The sequence below is a fragment of the Manacus vitellinus genome, unplaced genomic scaffold (genome assembly GCF_001715985.3).
Source record: "Manacus vitellinus isolate BGI_N305 unplaced genomic scaffold, ASM171598v3 scaffold_7_pilon, whole genome shotgun sequence".
NCBI lineage: Eukaryota > Metazoa > Chordata > Aves > Passeriformes > Pipridae > Manacus > Manacus vitellinus.
Genome location: NW_021940813.1, coordinates 915,805 through 935,289, shown reverse-complemented (window position 1 = coordinate 935,289; position 19,485 = coordinate 915,805). Strand labels below are relative to the sequence as shown.

The 19,485-nt window shown below is 46.9% G+C and overlaps 2 protein-coding genes across 5 annotated transcripts in view; both read left to right on the top strand.

The window, feature by feature from the left end:
• Window positions 1–2,359, top strand: part of C2CD2 (C2 calcium dependent domain containing 2) — a 33,273-nt gene extending 30,914 nt beyond the window's left edge. The window contains exon 15 of the mRNA XM_025896232.2: window positions 1,716–2,359. Coding sequence (XP_025752017.2) covers window positions 1,716–1,942 — 227 coding nt within the window. The 3' untranslated portion in view covers window positions 1,943–2,359. The remainder of the gene's footprint in view (window positions 1–1,715) is intronic.
• An 8,695-nt stretch (window positions 2,360–11,054) lies between these two features.
• PRDM15 (PR/SET domain 15) overlaps window positions 11,055–19,485 on the top strand; it is a 39,313-nt gene continuing 30,882 nt past the window's right edge. For all 4 annotated transcript variants that reach the window (XM_018084307.3, XM_018084305.3, XM_018084308.3 and 1 more), the window contains exons 1-3: window positions 11,055–11,117; window positions 15,344–15,394; window positions 18,554–18,647. In XM_018084307.3, coding sequence (XP_017939796.2) covers window positions 15,358–15,394; window positions 18,554–18,647 — 131 coding nt within the window. In that variant the 5' untranslated portion in view covers window positions 11,055–11,117; window positions 15,344–15,357. The remainder of the gene's footprint in view (window positions 11,118–15,343; window positions 15,395–18,553; window positions 18,648–19,485) is intronic.

Sequence of the window (19,485 nt, the reverse complement as noted above, 5' to 3'; positions counted from 1 at the left end):
GAACAGCTGCCTGCTCAAACAAGAGCGGCACAGCAGCGAGGCCTCGTGGATCCCCCCCAGCCTTCGCATATTAAATACAACTGTCAGTGCCCTGGGGTTGAACACTGCTTCTTTTATGCTGCTGACAACAGCTTGAAGTGGTGCTGCCTTGCCAAAAAGATCGATCAGAGGGTGATGGGAGGGCGGTCAAGATTCAGATCCACGAGTTCCAGTTGCTTTCAGCTGATTTCTGCTTCATCCCTGTGAGAAGCATCTTGGCAGCCGGCAGGCACAAAAACATGCCGGAATATCCTCCCAGGTGCTGAGCCTGTAAAGTAATAAACCCAAGCACATGTTTGCAAGTGCCTTGGTGTGAACAAAGCAACGTTTGGCTGCGTGCAGCAGAGCTGCCATGAAATACCTGTTCTGCAGCTGTCGCTGTGCAAAGTGACACGGGGCCCGTGCCGGGTCCTTGGGGGACAAACACGTAATTCTAGCTGTGGCACAGCATTGCATGAAAGAACCGGTCTGTGTGTTGCTTTTTGTATCCATCTGCAATGGGAGGAAAAGCAGAGTCAAGACCATGCAGCGACAGGAATTAACAGCCGGGCTGAGAAAGAATGAGGAAACCTGATAGTGGTGCCGGGAGCAAGGTGTGGAAGCTTTGCCAGGGAGATGGCTGTCCTCACCTACTGGTCTGACTGCCAGAAGGCTCCTGTGTTGGCTTGCTACCTGGGTCCTCCTCTGTTCAAATTGGCTCCTGCCACCTGGGACAACACCAGCACCCAATTCTGCACCAGACTTTTCCTTTTAAACGTGGAGCTGATGTCCCCACACCTGGTAGCCTGGAGCAGTGTCCCTGCCAGCTGCAGCCGAGCTGCCTTGCACGTCAGGCACACATGCACACGTGGAAAAGGAAGGTGGAATTTGGCAGAACGGCTGCAAAAAACAAGCCAGGCTTGCAAGGAGAGGAGTGCTGGTAGCTGGTGCTGGCAGCATGGGTCCCTGGTGAGGTGACAGCTGCAGTTGCCTTGGCTGCATGCTGGGTTTTGACATGGGATCAAGGGAAGGAATACAGGAAAATACAGCAACTTAATTTACCGCAGAAGGGGTTTGGGCGGATTGCTGAACCTGTTGGAAGCAGATGTAATATTATTTTTAATCTGCTTGAAGTGAGTTGCTATTCCTAACAGGATTTTAAAATAGCAAATGCTTCCTGAGTGTTGCTGTGGGTGGTGCTGTTGAATTCATGTAGAACACCTGCTGCCTGGCTTCTCTGAGCCCAGTGCACACAGGTTCAATGCCAGGTACTGTTCTCTTTCCCCTCAAATTGAAATGCCACCTTCGTGTGGTGTATCACAGGCCGATCTTTTCCTCCTTTGATCTCTGAAACAACAAAGAGTAGTAACATTACCTCCTCTCTTCCATTCTTTTTGCAAAATACTTTCTCCCTTTACTGGTTGGAAGGATTTGCTCTGCCTCTTGGACACGTGAGAACCCAGTGTACAACCCACACCAGTGGCTGTGCATGTGTGTATGACCACTAACGCAGCTTTCAGAGGAGCATCTGAAACTAAGGGTGTGTAAGGACGGAAACTTCCACAAGATGTGTGGATTGACTTTAGAAGCTGAAATCAAAGGTCAGCTTTGTTTAGTCAGGCTGCCACTGAAGCTGAACTTCAAGAGGGAAAGCAGCCTGTTCTTTCTCAAGTGTCCTTTTTTCTTCCTTCCCGCAGGTGGGATTCTGAAAAAAAGCGCAAAGCTCTTTTTCCGCCGGCAGCACCATCAGAAGGATCCTGGAATGAGCCAATCCCACAACGACCTCGTGTACCTGCAGCAGCCCCTGTCAGAGGAGAGCCGCAAGAAGGGAGGCACCCTGTCCCGGATCCTGAGCAGGAAGCTGCTTTCCAGGAACAAAAGCAAGAGCAAACTGAACGGTGCGCCGGGAGAACCGTACATATAAGACCGGACCCTCTCTGCTGGGATCCTTGCACATCAGTTGAGCATTTGTTTACAGAGCAGTGCTAGAGAGTACAAATATGGCTGGTGACTTGCGTAAAAGGATGTTCACTAATACAGTGGTCTTTTTTTCGTTTGTTTTTCCAAAACGCTTTTTCTCTCTGATGATGAAGTTGCTCCTCCAAATGCAAGCAGTGCTGCATTAATCGTGAAGGCTTTGGAGAACCACGTGGTTTATTGTGGAAGATGAGGGAGGATGGGGAATGGGGCAGGTGGGGACCAAGAAGGCCACTGGTATCCTGGAGTGCATCAGGAAGAGCGCTGCCAGCAGGTCCTGGAAAGTGATCCTGCCCCTCTGCTCAGCCCTAACGAGGCAGATCTGCAGGGCTGTGTCCAGCTCTGGGCTCCTCAGGACAGGAGGGACATGGAGCTCTTGGAGCAGGTCCAGAGGAAGATGTGAAGATGCTGAAGGGATGGAGCATCTCTGGGAGCAGGAAAGGCTGAGGGAGCTGGGGCTGTTCAGCCTCCAGAGCAGACACTGAGAGGGGACCTCCCCCAGGTCTGTAGGGGCTGCAGGGAGGGGGCAGAGGATGGACCAGGCTCTGCTCGGGGGGGCCCAGCAATGGCACAAGAGGAACGGGCAGGAACTGATGCCCAGGAAGTTCCACTTGGACATGAGGAAGAACTTCTTTGCTAGGCAGTGACCCAGCACTGAACAGATTGTCCAGAGAGGGTGTGGAGTCTCCCTCACTGGGGATATTCCAGAACTGTCTGGACACAATCCTGTGCCATGTGCTCTGGGATGACCCTGCTGGAGCAGGGAGGCTGGACCAGATGACCCACTGTGGTCCCTTCCATCCTGACCCACTCCGTGGGGAGGACCCACATGTGAGCACCTGGTTTATGTTAATGGAGAGCTCAGAACTGAAACATTGTCCCTGGGTTACGTGACTGAACCACTACAGAGAGAGAAGACACCACTGTGCTCCCTCACTGCAGCCTGCAACAGTAGCAATGCAGGGCTCAACTGATTTTTCTAGTCAGGCTGAAAGGGAAAAAAAAAAAAAAAAGAGACCCAGATCCAGTTTGTATTGTAATGTGGAAACGGGTAAGTTTTCAGAAGCAGAAGGAAAATGCTGATTCAGATATCCTACTGTAATAACTGTAGCCTGCTGTAATAACTGCTCGGTCCATGTAGGTGGAGAGATGCCTTTGATATTAGCCATAAATCAATAAATTATGCAAATATCTGTACTAGCATATTGTTTAATGTTCTGTGCAGAAGTTATGCTTAACAAAACAGAACTTTTTTTTTTTTTTCAAAGTTTACTTGAGTCTACTCGCAAACAACACATTTACCAAGTCTTATATATGTAGCTTTCCTTCCCTGTGTGAGAAGCTGCACTGCTGATGCAAAAACCTGTCTTAGGGGCTCTAATTCCTTCTCCCAATACTTGTTAGACAAGTATATTAACCATCATATCAAATGCAAAGCTAGGAGCAATAAGTGGTGAATAGAGCATAGTTAACCCTACAGTGCTTTTCATTAGACAGCCTGTTTTACTTGCCAAACACTTACTGAGATCTTAAAAAACACAGTTGTGAAGAAAGCTTTTGAAAAAATAATAACAATTCCCTTAGTTCAGTTTCAGTTTCTAGGTCTGCCAGTGTTGTCATGTGGTGAGTGGTTGGTCAGATGAGTTTTTTAACTTTTTCTCCTTGTTAAATATTGCAGCTGGCTCCTTTAAATTAAAATGAAAAACTGATGGAAGTAAAGGCATGGTTCTTGTTTTGGCTATCAAGAGTAAAATGTCAGTCTTTCATAGGTACCATCTTTTGTGCTTACCTGTACTTTTCCATGATCTACATTCCTGCTGAGGACAAAGGACCAAGCCTGTTCTCTTTGGCCAAGAAAAACATCCATTCATTCCATCTAAATTACTGAAATGAATGGATGATAGATTGGTGCCTACTTTGCCAATAGTGATTTTCCCCCTGGCCCCTTTCCTCCCCTTAAGCTGTCCCAGCTCTTTGGCAGATATTTGGGCTTTCAATTTAAATGATTCATCAAAAATAGAAAGTCACAGAGGAATAGAAACACATTTCAAAACTTCTGATGGACTCAAGATTCTTTGGTAAATACTTGTACAATGAATATCAAAGTAGAGGGGGGTTGGTTTCTTTTCGACCACGAAAATATTGGAGGAACTGTCAGAACTGTCAGAATCTTTTAACTGTGTAAAAATACTGTTTATGTGTAACCTCCAAAAATCACTGTGGTAGTACAGCAGACCAGACTATCAAATAGTTGTATGTTTAAGGATGCTGCTTATCATGAAAACACTTGAAGGCATTTTAAGTTCTGTATTTTGAAAATTGGTTACAGATGAATCTTCTAGAGCTGTAATGTGCTTAGAAATCCCAGTTCAGTAATACAGGCTTGTCCAGCTTGAATCTGCTTGAACACTTTTGTTTATTGTTAATTTACTGCAGAGTTGGTTTCATCATTTGTTCTGCAGTGTTTCATGGTATGAGCAGTAAAACCCCTGATGTCCTGTTCTCTAAAACATACATCTTTTCCCTTGATTTTACTTGGAGCTCTCTGCATGACAGGGCAGGGTGGGGGTCAAGTCCCTGCCACGTTTAAATGCTCGGTCTTGTTTGCTGAAGGAGAAAACCACAACTGGCCTCCCAGTTGAAGAAATCAAACTGAGCTCCGTGGGTAGCAACACCTTTACCCTAAAAACAAAGACCTGTGGAACTGGGAATGCAGAAGCAGTAACACTGCTTGAAGTCTTGCTGAAGTTACTGAACTGGGATTTTCATTCACAGAAGCTTTAGCTTGTACTGTAGAACGAGGTGGAAATAACACCAAGTAACTTCCAGATTACAGGAGTAGGGCTTGCTCCTAGCTTACCCCAAAGAATAGACGCACACTGAAGATGTGATTTTTTTTTTTGGTTCCTCTTAAGGCCTTGGTGATCACCTAAATGCTTGTCTTGATGGTGGGAACCAAGAACATTCTATACTACGAAGTGTGTGAAGGTCTGAGCTCTAATGTATGGAAAGACAATGAATTCTTAAGATGAGGAAAGCAAGGCATTTGGGGTAAAAAGGGAATCTTGTTTTTTTTTTACTTGCCTTCACTCCTCAGGAAAATAAACATCGTTTGGTTTGATTAACTGGCTGGTTCTATCTATATCTGGCTGGTGTGTTCCTCACCTCTTCCTACTCCCCTGCAAATAACTTATGTCCTGTTGTAAAAACAAGCTGAGGTACTAAACACAGAGGGACAATTGAGTTGCTCAGTCTTGACAACCCCAAAGGCCCAGAATATTGAATCCCATTCCCCCCCTTCTGAGACAATTAGGTTGTCATTTAAGATCAGGAGATCTGAGGATGTACATTTTTGGGGTACTAATATTTAGGTCAGTGTGAGCTGGATCCTGACAACCAGTGGTATCTACACTGCTGGTTTGGGTTGGGAAGACTGGATTTGTCAACTGGCACAACTAACACTGTGACATATCCTGCATGTGTCCTGTGCAGTTGTGTGAAGGATGCCAGAGGGAATCACTTTGCTTTTTTATGTTTTGCCATCTTCATGATTTTGATAGCTATGCATTTGAATAGTAGATGAAATCTCTACAGAATATTATAACACAGAAGACTTCTTGTTTTCTGCCTTCCAGTTTAATGTCAGAACAATAGCTTGGAAACAACCTGTGAAAATACTTTTTCCTTTTCGTCCCTTTTCTCATACTTTTTTGTTTCTGGATGTTCTGTACAGCAAAGACAGCATGGTATTTATTTTATGAGGACTAAGAGATGAAGGCTGGTTTTTCCTTTCTGAAGAATTTTTCTGCCCATAGTTGAACCTTCCTAATCTATGTTTGTGGCTTGTTTTGCTTTATGGTGTTTGAACTTTTCATTTGCCTCAGTGGAGACAGCCTACATCCTTCCTAACCAAGATTTGCCTTGGCTTTAGTGTGAATTTTGACCAAGTAAATAGGACAAGAATTAAATTTCTCTTTGTAGATTAAAGCAATAAAACTGCCTAATATCTCCAGTGTGAATACAAGCCAGGTAACTTTTAAAAAGTGACTGAGGTCACTTTCAGAGTCACTTTGAAGAGGAGGGGGGCCTTCATCCCTAGATCATTGCTATTTCATCCCATTCACTCCAGGAAGAAATGACAGTCATTTCACTCCTAACAATATATGAAATTTGTGAATCTGAGGTGGCAGGAGGGAAGAGGAATGCCAGAGTGGAAAAAAGTTCATTTTAAAAGCAAATCACCTTTGGCAAACTTCTTCAGCTTAATGGACAGGCATAATGCAGGCATAAATACTGGGCTTTATTTTTATGCTGTCAGCTTTTCTTTTTTCCCTGCTCTTTCTTTGGGAGAGAAGTTGGGGCTCCAGGCCATATATAGACCTAGTTACTGTCTTGCTCTTGAGAGGACTTGGCTTACAGCACTGCTTCTTTTGAGGAAATTGCCTGGCAATGACACCAGTTTTGGGGATCAGTGAAATTTTACAGCCTTTCCTGGTACTGCATCTCCTCCCTGGTTCTAGGTGGTTTTCAAGTGAAAGCTTTCTGCTGTGTATTTCTTGTAAAGTTTTGGTGTTCTTGATGTGCAGAGTATCATAGGAAAAAGCAAAAGTCAACTACATAAAATGCTACCAAATGTGGATAGGGAAGCAAAATAAGAATTTTGCTCTTCTATCACCTTTTTCAGCTCTGGTAGCTCTTGGTTACAAGGAGCAAGAGCTCCATCCAAGGTGAGAGCTGCCTGGGTTTTTCACTTCAGTTTATTGCAGGTTTTGAATTGTAGGGCTGAAGTTTGAGACAAGTGCTTATCCTGGCACAGAATTAAGGCTCCAGGCGAAGACATTCCTGCTGTGAGTGGGAACAACTGACCTCATGCTTTGACCTCCACGGGATCTAAGTGGATTTATTCATGTGTTTAAAGTCAGCATATGCTTCTGTACATTGCTAAGCCACAGCCTTGGTGACAAACAACTCCAGATTAATTATATAACAAGGGTGATTGCTTTAAGTTAAGGGTGAATAATACCACTTCACTCAGGATATCCAAACTGCTACTATGCAAGGTGCTGGCATGGTGTGAAAATTACTGGGAAGGATGGATCTGGAGTCTTTCCAGTACTATAACTGTATTTCCCAATAATGTATTCTGCTCTGATATTCCGGGGGGGGGGTAAAACATTTTTTTCTAGCATCAAGTTGTGATGATCACTTCTTCTGTGGTGTTTGTTTCTTTTTTTCTTTGTGTACATGAATTTAAGTTGGTGCAATTAAGAAATATACGATGTACAGATTTATTATATCATTAAAAAAAAACCTGAGAAGAGGATTTTTTTAAAGAAGTAACTCTTGCTGTACATACAATAAAAGCCTATTGTCTCTGTGTAGTGTGCTGTCCTACATACCCAGCCAGCCAAGCATAACAGATGGATTTCTGCTCTCCTTCACTCATTTGACCTGTTGCTTAACACAGTCCATTTACCTGTTTGTTCAGGAGCAGAGTTCTCTACCTGCCCTGTGCTGACACTGTGGCTTGTTTCTGATAACCCTGTCCTATCAGGTGGCCCCTTGTTGCCTGAGAAATCACCTGAAACATGGATTGGGTGGGAATTTAATGGCGAGAAGGAATTGTGGAACTTGTTGTAGTTATTTATTATTCTTTCTCTCAGTTATGTTGTAATACCCTGAATTGGGGGGCAAAGGGGAAGGAGTGTTAAGGCCTTGATCCTGTGGAGAAGATGTCAGTACTAAAATAGAACAGCCTGGGAAATGAGGTTCTCTTGCAATTATTTTATTTTAAATGTTATGTTATAAATCAGTGCTGCCACAAAGCCCTACCAGATGGGGGGGGGGGACACACAGCAAAACTAAAACAACAGAACACACAGCCAACCAAAAAAATAATAGGCATTCACATGAAAATAGCCACAACAGTGTTTCTATTTCCCTTCCAAAAGTGAGTGCTGTCCCTTCTTTTACAAGGAAATATTATGTTTCCTTACTTGGGGTTACTGCTCACATTTACGTGCCTGTTTATTTCATTGCTTTGCTGAAAGTTCCTAATAGTCTCCCAACTTTTTCCTTTTCCTTCCTGCTCTAATCAGGGGAGAGGTTTTATACTTTGTGTGATGCCATTTCTGTACATTAGCAAAAGTGACAAGGCCTATCAGAGGGGGAGCAGGAATGGATGTAGCACTGTCTGGCACCACACCCTTCCCTTAAGTTCATCGTTCTTAAACAATGAATGTTTTTATTATCTCTCTATCCAAGCCAGCTAGTGTAAGGTGCAAGTTCACAGTCTGATGTTAACCCTGAAAAAAAAAAAAATTTAGACCTACAGGATCCAGACTCACATGCATTCTAAACATACAGATAACTATTCTGAATTATTTTATACTTATTCCAACAAAGTGAATGCACTGCAAGTAGGATAACCACCCTTGTGTACTGGATGCTGGAAAAAACTAGGCAGAGGTCCATGTGAGTATGCACTGAGATGTACAGGGAAAATAAATTAAAGCAGACTACACAAAGCTAAAGGCCAGTCAGCTTCGGTCTTTGAAAAGGCAAATGACTTGTACCTGCAGTTAGAGCCTTGAAAAAACTCCCCTTACTGCTCTTGTGCTCATTGAAAACTTCTGGTGAGTCATTTTGAAGGAATAAATGGTTCCCCCTCCCAAAATTACCAGTGTCTTGCCAAGAACAATGTTTTCAAAATTCAAATGCTGCATTATTTCAGTTTACCCAAGCACGTACAAGAAGACAGTCCCAAGATGGTCGATGTCCTGGAGTGCATCAGGAAGATGCACCCGCTGCCAGCAGGTCCAGGAAGGGGATCCTGCCCCTCTGCTCAGCCCTAACGAGGCACATCTGCAGTGCTGTGTCCAGTCTGGGCTGCTCAGGACAGGAGGGACATGGAGCTCCTGGAGCAGGTCCAGAGGAAGATGTGAAGATGCTGAAGGGATGGAGCAGGAAAGGCTGAGGGAGCTGGGGCTGTTCAGCCTCCAGAGCAGACACTGAGAGGGGACCTCCCCCAGGTCTGTAGGGGCTGCAGGGAGGGGGCAGAGGATGGACCAGGCTCTGCTCGGGGGGGCCCAGCAATGGCACAAGAGGAACGGGCAGGAACTGATGCCCAGGAAGTTCCACCTGGACATGAGGAAGAACTTTGCTGTGCAGTGACCCAGCCCTGAACAGATTGCCCAGAGAGGGTGTGGAGCCTCCCTCACTGGGCCAGAACTGTCTGGACACAATCCTGTGCCATGTGCTCTGGGATGACCCTGCTGGAGCAGGGAGGTTGGACCAGATGACCCACTGTGGTCCCTTCCAACCTCACCCGTCCTGTGATTCTGTGAATACTCTCTACACATCCCTTTTGAAACTGGGTACTTGTTGTGCAGAAGGGTTCATGGGATGGGTAAGGTGAGAAGCAAGAAAGGCCCCGGCCTTTGCCAACTGTTAAAAGATGTAGCCAGACATGAAAAAAGCACATCCCCTGGAGAGGACAGAGCTGGTGCCTGCTTTCTATCACCTTTAAATCTGAAGCAGTGCTCTGACTGTGAACCAGTCACACCCCAGCGGCACGGCTGCGTAAGGCTTTGAGGGGACTCTGATGCAGGTAACACTTCTTGCAAGAGCTAAAAACTGGGGGCACCTTCCTTGAACACAAAATGCCCGAGTAGTTCTTTCCGTGGCCACCTCCTCCGAGGGGGTTCTTGGCTGCACAGAGACACTTCACATGGGGAGTGGTGAAGTACCCTGAACTGAAGGTTTAAGCCCCCTGGGGGAAGAAGAGCACTCTTTGTTTCCTGGGCACCAAGCCTCTGTGGTGGCCCATTTTATAAAAATATAGGCATTGCTGCTTAGGTTTCTGAGTGATGTGTGTCTGCAGTGTCTGCTGTCAGGCACAGCAGGGCTGGGCCCTGATAGACCCTGCTAACACCAAACTGATGAGAGACTTAGGAATCATAGAATCAATTAGGCTGGAGAAGACCTCTGAGATCATCAAGTCCAACACCACAATGTCAATTAGACACTGAGTGCCATGCCCAGTTTTTCCTTAGACAGCTCCAGGGACGGTGACTCCACCGCCTCCCTGGGCAGCCCATTCCAATATTTAATAACCCATTCTGTGAAGAAATTCTTCCTAATGTCCAATCTAAACCTCCCCTGGCATAGCTCAAGGCTATGTCCTCTCATCCTGGCGCACTGAACCTCTATGAGGCTTGGGATACAGAGGCACAGGTGCTCAAGGTGCATGGCCAGGGCTTGGCTTTGGAAACACAAGGCACGTCCAGAAAGGGCAACGAAGCTGGTGAAGGGTCTGGAACACAAGCCTGATGAGGAGTGGCTGAGGGAGCTGGAGGTGTTAAGCCTGGAGAAAAGGAGGCTTGGGAGGGACCTTCTTGCTCTCTACAACTCCCTGAGAGGAGGTTGTAGCCAGCTGGAGGTCGGGCTCTTCTCACAAGCAACCAGCGACAGGATTAAAGGAAATAATCTTAAACTGTGCCAGGGGACGTTTAGGTTGGATATTAGGAAGAATTTCTTCACATAAAGGGTGATTAGGCATTGGAATGGGCTGCCCAGGGAGGTGGTGGAGTCACCGTCACTGGAGGGACTGGACATGTCAACTCAGTGCCCTGGTCTAGTTGACACGGTGGCGTTCGGTCACAGGCTGGACTCGGTGACTTCAGAGGCCTTTTCCAACCTGTCATTGACTCTGTGATCCCCTTCGAACGCTCCGGGACGCCTCCAGCCAGCACTGCCCAGGAGGAGAAGGGAAACCCAGCCGCTGCGAAGCGGGTGCTCTGCCACGCTCAGCGCAGCCACGGGAGCCGGAGGAGCCTCCCGGGGAAGGGCTGCGGGGTCTCGGGTGCGGTGCTCTCCCGGGAAGGGCTCCGGGTGGCGGAGGGGAGGCATCCCGAGCCAGGGCGGTGAAGGGACACGGACAGGGACGGGGATAAGGGCAGGGATAGGGATAAGGCACAGGGACGGGGACAGCGCCGCCGCCCCCCGCACTACACTTCCCGCCCTGCTCCGCGCCCCGGCCCCGCCGCCTTCCGCTGGCGCGTGGTTTCCGGAGCGGATCGGAACCCGGAGCGCGGATCCGATCCGGGTCTGGCCATTGCCGGGCAGGTAACGCGGTCCCCCGCGCTCCTCCCGCCCGCACCCCCGCGCCTCCCCCGGGGCACCCCCGCCCGGGACCCCGCGCCCGCCCCGCCGCGCCTCTCCCGCCGCCCCCCGCGCCGCGCGGCGGGCCGGGGCGGGCGCGGCGGCGGCTCCGAGCGGCTCCCGGGGCGGCGCGGCTGCGGCCCCGCCGCCTCCTCCTCCTCACCGTCCTCGTCCTCCTCGCCGCCGCCGCCCTCCTCCGGCCGCCTGTTCTTTGTTACAGCGGCCGGGAGGGCGGTAGCGAAGGGGGCGAGGCGGGTCCGAGGCAAAAACCCGGCGGAGCCGCTCCCGGATCGCGGGCCCCGGGCGGGCTCCGGGAGGGGTGGAGGCGGCGCGGTCCCGCGGGGCGGCGGGGCGCGGGGGGTGTCCGCGGGGATCGGCCGCGGGGGAGAGGGACCCGTCGGGCCACGGGATGCGGGGCCGGGAGCGGGAAGCGCCTGGCTTGGCCGCAGGGGGCCGGAATGGATGGGGAGGGTGGGGCGGGCAGGGGGGAGGTTCCATGTGTGGATCCAGAAGGGAATGGGGGAGGAAAAGGAAGAAGGCAGGTGTAGCGATGCTGATCCTGCCCCGGTGGGAGAAGGTGCGGCGGGAGCCCGAGGAGACAAAAGGAGGGAAAGCCGCGGACTGCGGCGCTTCGCGCACGTGAATTTTCTGCAATACGCTCGTTTTCATTAAACTTTGCATATACTTCATGCACATGGTGATGGGGAGCGCTGGGAAGGGCAGGTGGCGCCGGCTCTCCCAGCCGGTGTGTTACTCCGTGTGTCCCCCCGACTGGTGTAGGAATCGCCCCCTCTCCTCCTCCTCGACAAGAAATGATAGAATGGCCATAATTTTGTGGGAATGCAAGGCCTCTCTGTAGTTTGCCAGATGTTCTGCAATTACTTTGAGCAGTAGCATGAACAAGTTTGACTACATCATGAGCAAAACTGCATTTTTAAGTGCGTTCTCGCACACGTGCATCTGCAGCACCCACCCACTTCTGCTTTCAAATTATTTATTCACACTTACTAGAAGCCCATTCTCAAACCAATGGAAAACTGAAGAAAGGCAAACTTTAATTTTAGCTTGTTGGTCATTAAGTTCAAACACAGATTTTTAGGCGTTGGATTTATTTTTTAGTTATTCTTGCCTATTTTTTTTTTTAATCCATTTGCAAGATCGGAATTACTCAGCTTACCACTGGAGCCTGATTTCTTCCTTCAGCAGTTTATTAGGGGAAAGTGTGTTTTTACATCAGTTCTTACATTTTTGGCATGAGTGGTTCCGTCACAGTAACTCACATGTCATGCTCTGCACGCAGGTACCTGTGATGCTGCAGCCCCTCAGTGTCTTCATTTGGGTTTCCTCAAGTTCCAAATATGTTTGGAGGCCCATATGGCAGCTGGAATTTTTGCATGTAGCTGTGTGCTCTACTCTCGGGCACAAAGTCACCCATTTAATTATACAAGCAGAAAAAAAGTGTGGTTTTCTGCTCTTTTACTGCCATCAGAATTAGGCCTTGTACCAGGTCTTATTTCTTCCGTGTAGCTTTTCACCTGATTATTCACTGCTAATGATCGCTCTCTGTTTCATATAAAAAATACCTGGAATTCCAAGAAGGTTTGATTATCTCTGCAAGACAAGAGCAGAATTATGGGCAGTGGGATGAGTGACTTAATGGAGTATTTTTCTGGTACAAATGCTTGAAAAGAAAAAAAAAAAATCAGACATGGCCCAGAGCAACAGCAGAAAGAGGGTAACAAAATTCTGAAGCCTGTCTTCAGTGCCATCGTGTGAGCCCACGTGGAACATCGTGACTCTGTTTACCAGCTGGAGCGGGTGGCATGGTGTCATTTATCTCAAAAACTCTTGGGGAAATACATGTGTGATTTGGGAGGAGTTTTGAAGCCCATGGGTGAGGAGTGTGAGTCTGTAAATCCGAATTTTGAAGCAGATAGGGGTGTTTGTTTCAGAGCCCAGCGGGTCGTCGTGTCGGGCGTGCGACGTGCAAAACAAAAATCTTTGCTGCAGAGATGAAAACTGCACTAATGCAGGTGATAACTGAGGTGTGGTGTCCTTACCCACTGCGTGAGGGACCTCTGAGGGACCTTCATGCTTTCTCCCCATCACCTTGAACAACATTGATGCTACTGTGATTTCTCCGCCCCTTTGTTGCTATTCTCATCTGACGGGCCCTGGAACAAGACTGATGTTGCTGCTCCTGTAACAACACGTCCTCAATTTGCTGTTTGTCAAGGGTGCAACACAGGAACATCCTGGAAGGGGAATGCCTTTGCTGAGCAGGTCACACAGCAGCATTGCTGGTGTGCCTGCACTACATCCCCCCCTGAACCATTGACCGAGGACGTTATTTGTTAATTCAGCCATATTTAGGATGAAAGTCTTGTCAGGACATCAACTATCTAAAAATAGTACACCTTTGTACACCTCTTGAAATAGTGCAAAGCATCCACATAAAGTCTTGGTTAAAAAGCAAACCCATTTTTTACATCAGCTTACAATGCACTTTCTGTGGTTGGTTTTGCACCGTTGTAGTTTGGATTTCCCTGAATACGTGTTACATTGTTTGCTGTGCTTTCAGGGTAAGAGCTTTTGGGGAAATTTCCTGAATTTGCTGTTGTGCTCAGCGCTGGGCTTTTGTATAAATGTTTGTTATGCTATATGAGCTTAGTCCCCAAAAGCTGTAGCCAAAAAAGGCCCAGCTTGTGCCACAGATAGGCAGTGTTGCCCCCTTCCCAGGGCAGCAGGTTTTAGGAGGGATCCTGCAGTTGGCAGGTGGAGTTGGGCAGGGCAGAGCTTGGGACAGACCGTGTGGAAAAGTCAGGCTGCCCATACTCCATGACCAAAATTCCCCTTAGGCTGTTGCCCAGATAGCTGAGTAACGGGATCCCTCCTGCCATGACCAAGAGCCACAGTGACCAGGTGTCCCTTTGTATTCCCATCAGCTGTGATGGCTTTCCACCCAGTGCATCTCTGTGTGGGCATGGAGCCCTTTGCTAACTGGGAGTTGTTTATTCATTGGTGAAGGAACCTGTTTACTGCTTCTCTTGGAGGCTGGAGGTGGAGCAGGGTGTGGGTGCAGCTGGAATCAGACATTGCTCCCAGGCTTTAGCAGCACACTTGGCACAAGTGTGGAATCCTTCCTGAAGCAGTGAAAAGGATTGTGTGGGACTTGTGCTGAGAGGTACCTGTGCAGAAGTAGCTGCTGCTCTGGGCTCCAACCTGAGGCCTATTTCCACAGCCCAGCCAGGCAGAGCATGTGGAGCATCAGTCTTCAAGAGTAAACTCCTAATGGAGAGTCCTGCTCCTGCCCTGATCCTGAGTAATGACTGTTCTTGTGCATATCTTTGGCTTGGCTTTTGTTGCAGTAGTAGCAAATGCTTTATTTATTTTCAAACAGGGCTCTGCTAGTTTGGTGTGTCATGTTTCCTCTCCTCTTGTCTTCCTCCCTCTCACAGGTTCTCTCTTTCTCCTTCCTATTCTCTTCTTGACCAATACACTTTCTGTTTTTGCAGCCTCATCTCTTAAACTTGGGTCATGATCTTGTTGCTTTGCCTCTTACTGGGTTATTGGGAAAATTGCTTGTTTGAAGAGGAGAGCCTTTTCATGGTTAGAAAAGGGAGAGCTATCTGGTGTTATGATCTTAGCCATAAATAATCAGACTTTTTGCCATAATTTAATCATCGAGGAGCAAAAGATAGTGTTCATGCAAGTCTTTAATATAGGCTGACAAAAAATGAAATGAATGTAGATTATCCTTATTTAACCATGAAAGCAAACTGGTGAGTTACCATTTCATGGAAGGCCAGTGTCAGAGATGGGATTTGTTTTCCCAGGTTTTCTGATACTCATTACCTCAATATACCTTAGCCTTTAGAACAGATCTGTGACTTTACCTGCAGTTTTTAGATTCTTAGGATTATTGTGTTTATTAAATAAGTAATCTGCCTTACAGAGATAATTTTTTTAAGCTACTGTTCAGGAAAATGTTGCACGGGGCCTTGTTTCTGCAGTCACTGGGGGTTTTAACAACTTTAATTTCTTTAACTTTCCATTGATACTCCTGCAGGGACATTAATGTGTTTGGGTGTGCTCTGGGCCAGTCAGCATCGTTACTTCACAAAGGGATGTTTACATAATATGGAAAGTAAAAGTCATTCAGAACTAACTTCATCTTTTGTATTTTGGCAGGTTTAAAAAATGGCTGAAGATGGCAGTGATGAGATTATGTTTATTTGTAAGTATTAGGAAAAAGATCTGACTCTCGTGTTGTGTGTCTTGTTTACTAAGAATGTTTGAAATTAAAGACTAAAACAAACTAAGATTTTATTTAGAAAAATATTTTATTAAAGGAAGCTCAAACAGCTTGTGGAGGAATAGAGAGGAGGGCATGTAATTGAAGCATACACAAGGAAACCTCTGAATGTGAGTGAGCAGAACAGCTTTTTCATGGCTGGAGTAAGTGAGAATGAAGGCCTAAGACCAGTGTAAGCCTTTGTTTATCCAGCCAGCTTTAGCAACCCCGAGGTGTCTGTGAGGAACTGTGACCTCTGGCCTGACCTGAAGATCTGCACCTCCACAGGAGGGGGAGGCAGGCTCATTATTCTTTCAGAACAAGGCCAGTTTGAGATGCACCAACTGCTCTGACAAACCTCACTCGTGGCATTCACTACCTGTGCTTCCCGTTTCTGCCCTCTGTGTAACCCCGTGTGCCACACCGGGCTCTGTGGCCTGGGATCTGGACTGTGGGATCGTGGTGAGTGAGGGAAGGCTGCAGCAGTGGCGTGCCAGGGAGTGTGGTGGGCAGTGTCCCATCCTTGGTGGAGCTTGGCCAGTAGCTCGTTTCCCAGTGGCACATTAGCCCTGCAGCCTTGCCTTTGTCACCAGCCTGGACATGCAGGATCTGGTGTCGCCGTGGAAAAGAAATTAAGAGATGCAGAGTCCACTCACCTACTTGTGTGGGCAGAGAGGGCCCCGATATCGTGGATCCGATCAGGGCAGACCAGAATGTGTCCTTGGTTTCTGGATCCACAGTATTTTACCCCTGATGGCTCCACAGGTGCACTTTAACCTTATGGCAACTATATCAGGAAATTCCACTTTTCCCTTCCACCACAGATTCCTTCAAAAATAGTGTTGACTGCTGGCATTTTTATTGAGTTACAGATACCAGTAGTGAAGTTACCTTGTCTTCCCATAAAAAGATTCTGGTGGATAGCAACAAGAATGGAAATGTGATGCCATTCCTTACTTGCACAGATAGAAAGTCACACACACGATTTTCCTCTTTCCAGTGAAGTCCGTGGTCTTTGAATGTCTCGAGTTTTCTTGTGCTCTCCGTAATTAGTTTTTCCCATGGGATGTGGGGACTGCTTATGTTCTGAAAAAGCGAGTTGTTACAAATGATACTGTGCATTCCCAGAATTAACAACCCTGAGTACGTATTTCATAGACAAGAGAGTTTTGGAGTATTTTTTTTATAGAAGTCTGTGAATACAGTCCCCCCTGGAGGTATTTTATGCTTATTCCCATGCTAATTTTTGTGTTTCTCCTGTGGCTGTAATCTCTTGGTTGCTGTAAGGTATCCCCTGGATATTGAGAAATGCCACACAATGCCAGTGTCATATTCCCCTGGATCTGGTCATTCCTCTGCAGAGGAGAGGAATGTGTGGTTTATTCCTGCATGTAGTTGTGGACAGTGCAGTCTGAACCCATACAGTGGCTTATCTTTGCAGAAGTGAGGAGTGCCTTGATGCAATCAGGAGAAAAGAAAAACACAAAGTTTCCTTTGACAGCAAAGCCTGTGTGAGAAGCTGCTGCTCTGGCTATTCCTTCCTGTCCTCGTTGGTTATGACAGCCCTTTGTGGGTGATAATCCAGTTTTTTTCAGCAGTCTGGTTTACACATTCCTCTGTGGCTCCTCTCTGCTTTGGGAAATCTGTATTTAGCCCAGGTTATTTCAGGAATATTAGGCACAGTGTGAGCTACAGGCTCACCTAAAGGAGTGGGGATGGTGGGACAGTAAACAGGACAGCTGTAGGCTGAGTTTAGATGCTGGTGCTGCGTGGATGGAACTTCCCCACGGATTCTTTGCTCTGACACAACTGTCTGGTGCTGTACAGCAAGCCAGACTGGGAAATTAATTCAGCTGAAAAATAAACTGATGGGAAGAGCTGGTTGTCTCATTCCTCGGTTCACCAGAAGGCAGCACAAACAGGAGGCAGCAACCAGGCTTGGGGGTTGCATCAGTCAGTACTGCTGTTTGTCAAATATACGTGAATTTTCACTGCTAAGCTGTTTTTTTTGCCAGAAGAAGAAACAACATGGAGCTGTGTATTGCAGTTTGAGATCCCCTGTTTTAGAAGAAGTCCTTTTATTCACTGGGACAAATACCTGGGGGGGAGAAGTTTCCAGTTAGGAGTTCAGAGTAGCTTTACCAGAGGGGACATACCTTGGAATGATATGGCTTTTGTCATGTCTCTTCCCAAACAAGGTGTAGTGATCCTCCTCTTTGCATCCTTACTGTGGTTACCTGACTTGCCCTTGTAAGTGTGGAGCTCAGATGGAAATGGCACTACAGGAATATAACCCCTGTGTGATGATCTCCTCTGAAGCTGTGTCAGCAGCTGACCAGGCAGGGCAGTTTGGCAGCTATTTTTTCACAGCGAAGCAATGTATATGCATTTGGAATCCTGTTAAGTTAGCTTATTTTAGAAAGCCTCAAATTATTGTGGTCTGAAAATGGTTTCTTAGGAACCACTCAGTTCTGGGTAATTTACAGCCACTTAAACTAAAAGTTAATTTGGGTAAACTGACAGTGAACTAAGTGTATTGTGCAGCCAGATGACTTGTTTGGAAAGGCACCAGAAGGTATCTTAGAGGTCTGTCTCCCTGCTCTGTGGGTGAGAAGTGTGTGTGGGCCAGGCATGGCTCTGGACAGAGCTGGGCTCCCAAAACATGCTTGTGCTGAGGTCTGTGCCAGTTCTGGTACTGATTTATGCCTCCTGTCACTGAAAACACTACATTAGCCAAGCTGTTTCTAAAAAACCAGGTTCTGGGGAAGGTAGTAATGTGGTTTTCTTTATCTGCAACATGTTATAGCACTTTATCTGAAGAATAATGCCATCTTTAAGCAGAATATTTACTGTGGATGTAAGGCAATTATTTTCCATCTGAGAGAGAATTTAAACAATTGTCTTCTGATAGCACTGATCACAGTGTGTTATCTCACCTATGCAGGTGCCAGCTATCAACTCGATGTTCAATTATTCATGTTCTTTTAAGCAGTACAAATAAACATCTGCCTCTCTATGTATGTATTTTGCCTGGTGCCAGGTTTGGCTTGGAAGAAGGAGGCAGCTGTCTCACAAAAGTGTTTTATCAACCTTTTCTTGCAGGGTGTGAGGACTGTGGGCAGTACCATGATTCAGAGTGTCCTGAGCTGGGCCCAGTGGTGACAGTCAAAGACTCCTTTGTCTTGAGCAGGGCAAGGTAAGGAATGTTTGAATTAGTCCTGCCTAACCCAACACCCCTGTTAGTCCTTTAAAACATATCTGCTGGCTAATGGGTGTCGCTGACAGCTGGAAAACGAAGTCCCAGTGGGCTGCAGAAATTTATGGAGAGCACATGGCCCTGATTAAATAGAAAAATTGATGCACGCACTTGAGTGCTGTACTGAACTGGAGCCAAAAAAATAACGTGCTGCTCATCAGGATCTGGTTTCTCCGCAGAGGTTTCTGGCAAAAAGTCAGGTAGTGCCAGATGGGGTGATGACTCCTGTCTTGGTTGAGTACCTGCCACTTTTTCCCCTCCTCAGATGCACTGTATTAGTTTCAGAGAAGTGTGTGAGGATTTCTCATTCATGCTGTATCCTCCTGCTTGGTATGAACTCCATCATTCCTCTGCTTAGAAGCAAAACAAGTTGTTCTCATTATTGTGGGTCTTTAGGAATGATTAGGGGTAATAGTTCTGTCAGAAAATCTGTGACAGCCCAGCAGAAACGCTCATGTTTGCCAAAAGAAACAAACAGACTAAATCTAGTTGGGAGCAAACAACACTGAGTAGTGATTTTTAAAGAGAAAGACAATCAGGCATTGTCAGCAAAATTCATATTAAGATGTAAAATGTAAGGCTCAGGAAAGGAACCAGCTATTGTGAAGATGTAGTACAAATCCAAAAGGGGAAGAGAGTTCAGATGGAGTTCAAATGGATTATATAATGTGCTCAAGGCTTCTATATTTCTCCTCGGGGGAGTCACAGGCAGAAAACATGGGCATGTGGGCAGCAAGTCTGGCACCTGCTGGCTATGTAGGCCGTAGTGTGTATTCCC